This window comes from Pteropus alecto, unplaced genomic scaffold, assembly GCF_000325575.1.
Source record: "Pteropus alecto unplaced genomic scaffold, ASM32557v1 scaffold276, whole genome shotgun sequence".
Lineage (NCBI taxonomy): Eukaryota > Metazoa > Chordata > Mammalia > Chiroptera > Pteropodidae > Pteropus > Pteropus alecto.
In genome coordinates, this window is record NW_006438074.1 from 2972617 (window position 1) to 2975022 (window position 2406).

The 2406-nt window shown below is 37.8% G+C and overlaps 1 protein-coding gene across 1 annotated transcript in view; it reads left to right on the forward strand.

Moving 5' to 3' along the window:
- The window catches only part of SYNE2 (spectrin repeat containing nuclear envelope protein 2), a 272180-nt gene that overhangs the window by 233728 nt on the left and 36046 nt on the right, over positions 1 to 2406 (forward strand). The window contains exon 95 of the mRNA XM_025049097.1: positions 507 to 704. Within this exon, the coding sequence (XP_024904865.1) occupies positions 507 to 704 (198 nt within the window). The remainder of the gene's footprint in view (positions 1 to 506; positions 705 to 2406) is intronic.

Consider the following 2406-nt stretch of genomic DNA (forward strand, 5'->3'; position numbering starts at 1 on the left):
ATTAGGGAACAGTTTGTTTTTTCTTTCATTATATTTAACTTTTTTTTTGAAAGTTAACCAAAATATTTCCCTTTGAACGGAAGCTGTTATTATATGATTGCCACAGTAGCAACAATGCATTTCCTAGGTGTTTTTAAAAATGGGAAGTCACACTTTATACAGTTCTGTAATAGAGTTTCAGAATTGTGTATGTGTGTGATTGTTGCTTTCCTCCAAATAAACATCTACAGGACTTTAAAATGGAATTATATAAAAAACTGAACTACCTGAGGAAATGAAAATGAAGGTGGAAAAGAGTTTTCTTTTTGAGAAAAAGGTGGCGAAGAACTGGCCAACCACAACTGCAGACGCTCACCCTGGGCCGTTTCTCATTCAGAGAATCCCGCCCCCTTTCCTGGTCTCCCCTCCCCCAGAGTCCAATCAAAGGATTAGCCTCCAGGTTTGGAAACAACAGCAGCTTGAGTTAAAGGTTTGAGTTTTTTTTCACTCCCCCTTCTTGTGTTTAAACGCAGGAACTAGAGAAGTCTTTGGCTAACTGGACTCAGAACTTCAAAGAACTTCACACTATGAAGACCGACTTAACTCAGCACATTCTTGTGGAGGATGTGATGGTTTTGAAGGAGCAAATAGAGCATTTGCACAGACAATGGGAGGACCTCTGCTTAAGAGTAAGTCAGTTAACTGCAGGGCACGGCTGTTGTGGAGTTTATTGAAATGTCTCCAAAGGCCAGACAAAGTAGAAAAGAGCTTAATTTCACTGAACCGGAGGCCCTTTTCAGTTGGAGCCCAGGCCGGCTGCTGTGCCTTTAGACAGCAGCAACATGGTTTAGCAGATTTGACCCTTTGTTTCTCCAGCACTCAGTGCTGGGACTTTGCACATTCTTAATGAGCTTTTTAAAAAATCATCTGGGGAAGGAGGGATTGCAATTGTGAACAGATGTGTGGGCTCTGCTCTCTGTCTTGCGTAGGTGACGAGTACTAATCGGAATATTAGAATCAGGACTCACAGAGATCTGGTCCATCCTTTGAGCAGAATCTCGGCAGTTTCTCTTTGGTGCCCCACAGACAGAAGTCGTGCTTATGCCTGCACGGGGGCACTTTATCTGAAAACTCTGCATTGACTTGCAACCCAATATTTATTTCAAGTAGCTGTTCTTTTAGAACTGTAAAAGAACTGATTAACTGCTACATTTAGTATCTCAGCAGCTCACTGTGATCAGGGTATTCTACAGGAAGTGTTTGTGATAAGATCGGGGTGGAATTAAAGAGTGCTAATAGATCTTTGTTTTAAGAATTCTAAGAAAAATAAATTCCTTAATCTCATTTTTGTGAATTAAGAATAGATGTATTAAGAGTTGGAATTCAGACACTTTTTGAATGCATTTTAATAAAGTAAAAACATTCTTCCTTCTGGGTTTTAGTTTTAGTATTCACAATGTACCCTACTTTTGAATGTCCTTTATAAATTTTCATTCAATTTTTGTATAATAGAAAATGTGAAAAGTATCCTAAAAGTTAAGCAGCAAAGACTGGGGCCCAGATGTTCTCGATTATTATTACCATTATGAAAATGACTCTGTGCAAAAGGCCAAGATTTTTTGAAGCTGAGATGCCCTGAGGAACAGAAACACAAAACTTGTTTGGGGGGGTATCGTTCTTTGCACCTTCTTAGCACATTTGGCTGGGTGGGTGTCCCTGCATTAGACACTTTCTCCTCAGTCTGAGAAGAGCAGAGGGTTTTTTTGTACATAACAAGAAAATCTCTGGGAGCTAAACCTTCGTCTCACCATCTGTCTTAGCTATCCCTTTTAACTTTAAGAGTCTAAAGATTTTTAAGACCTGAGAAGACTTTTGTACATTTAGAAAGTCAGATCTGCATTCTTTATATTTATTGACGTATCAGATTTGAACCCTTTAAGGAGGAAGACCCTTCGCCAATGTCAGCTTAGGTGTTGTTTATGCATAATGGAGCACTGTACTGTGTATTGTCATCCTGCTTGCTGCAGACCATTATTTGGTCCCATTGCCATGATTTCTATCCAGAGCTATAGTACATGATGGGAAGGTGAATTGATGAGATGAGTGCATTTTTTAATCTTATTTTACTTTTTTTTGTTCTGAACTACAACACTAGAATATTTAAATGATTTTGATTTTTGTGGTCCATTTGCTTACAAATGTTAGGTTTATACTATGATCTGTAATACAGTTTAAATTAAATAGGCAGGACGTTGGCCTTAAGTAGCTATAAAGATGATCATTTTTTAAAAGGGAAAGGATTTGGGTCATAAAGTTATAAATTAGCATGTAGCAAGCAGTTAGTAAATGTATGTTAACAAGGAACAAGAAATTTGGGCAATGTTTAATATATTCATTTAACCTTTCCTTTTTCTAATTTCTAATATA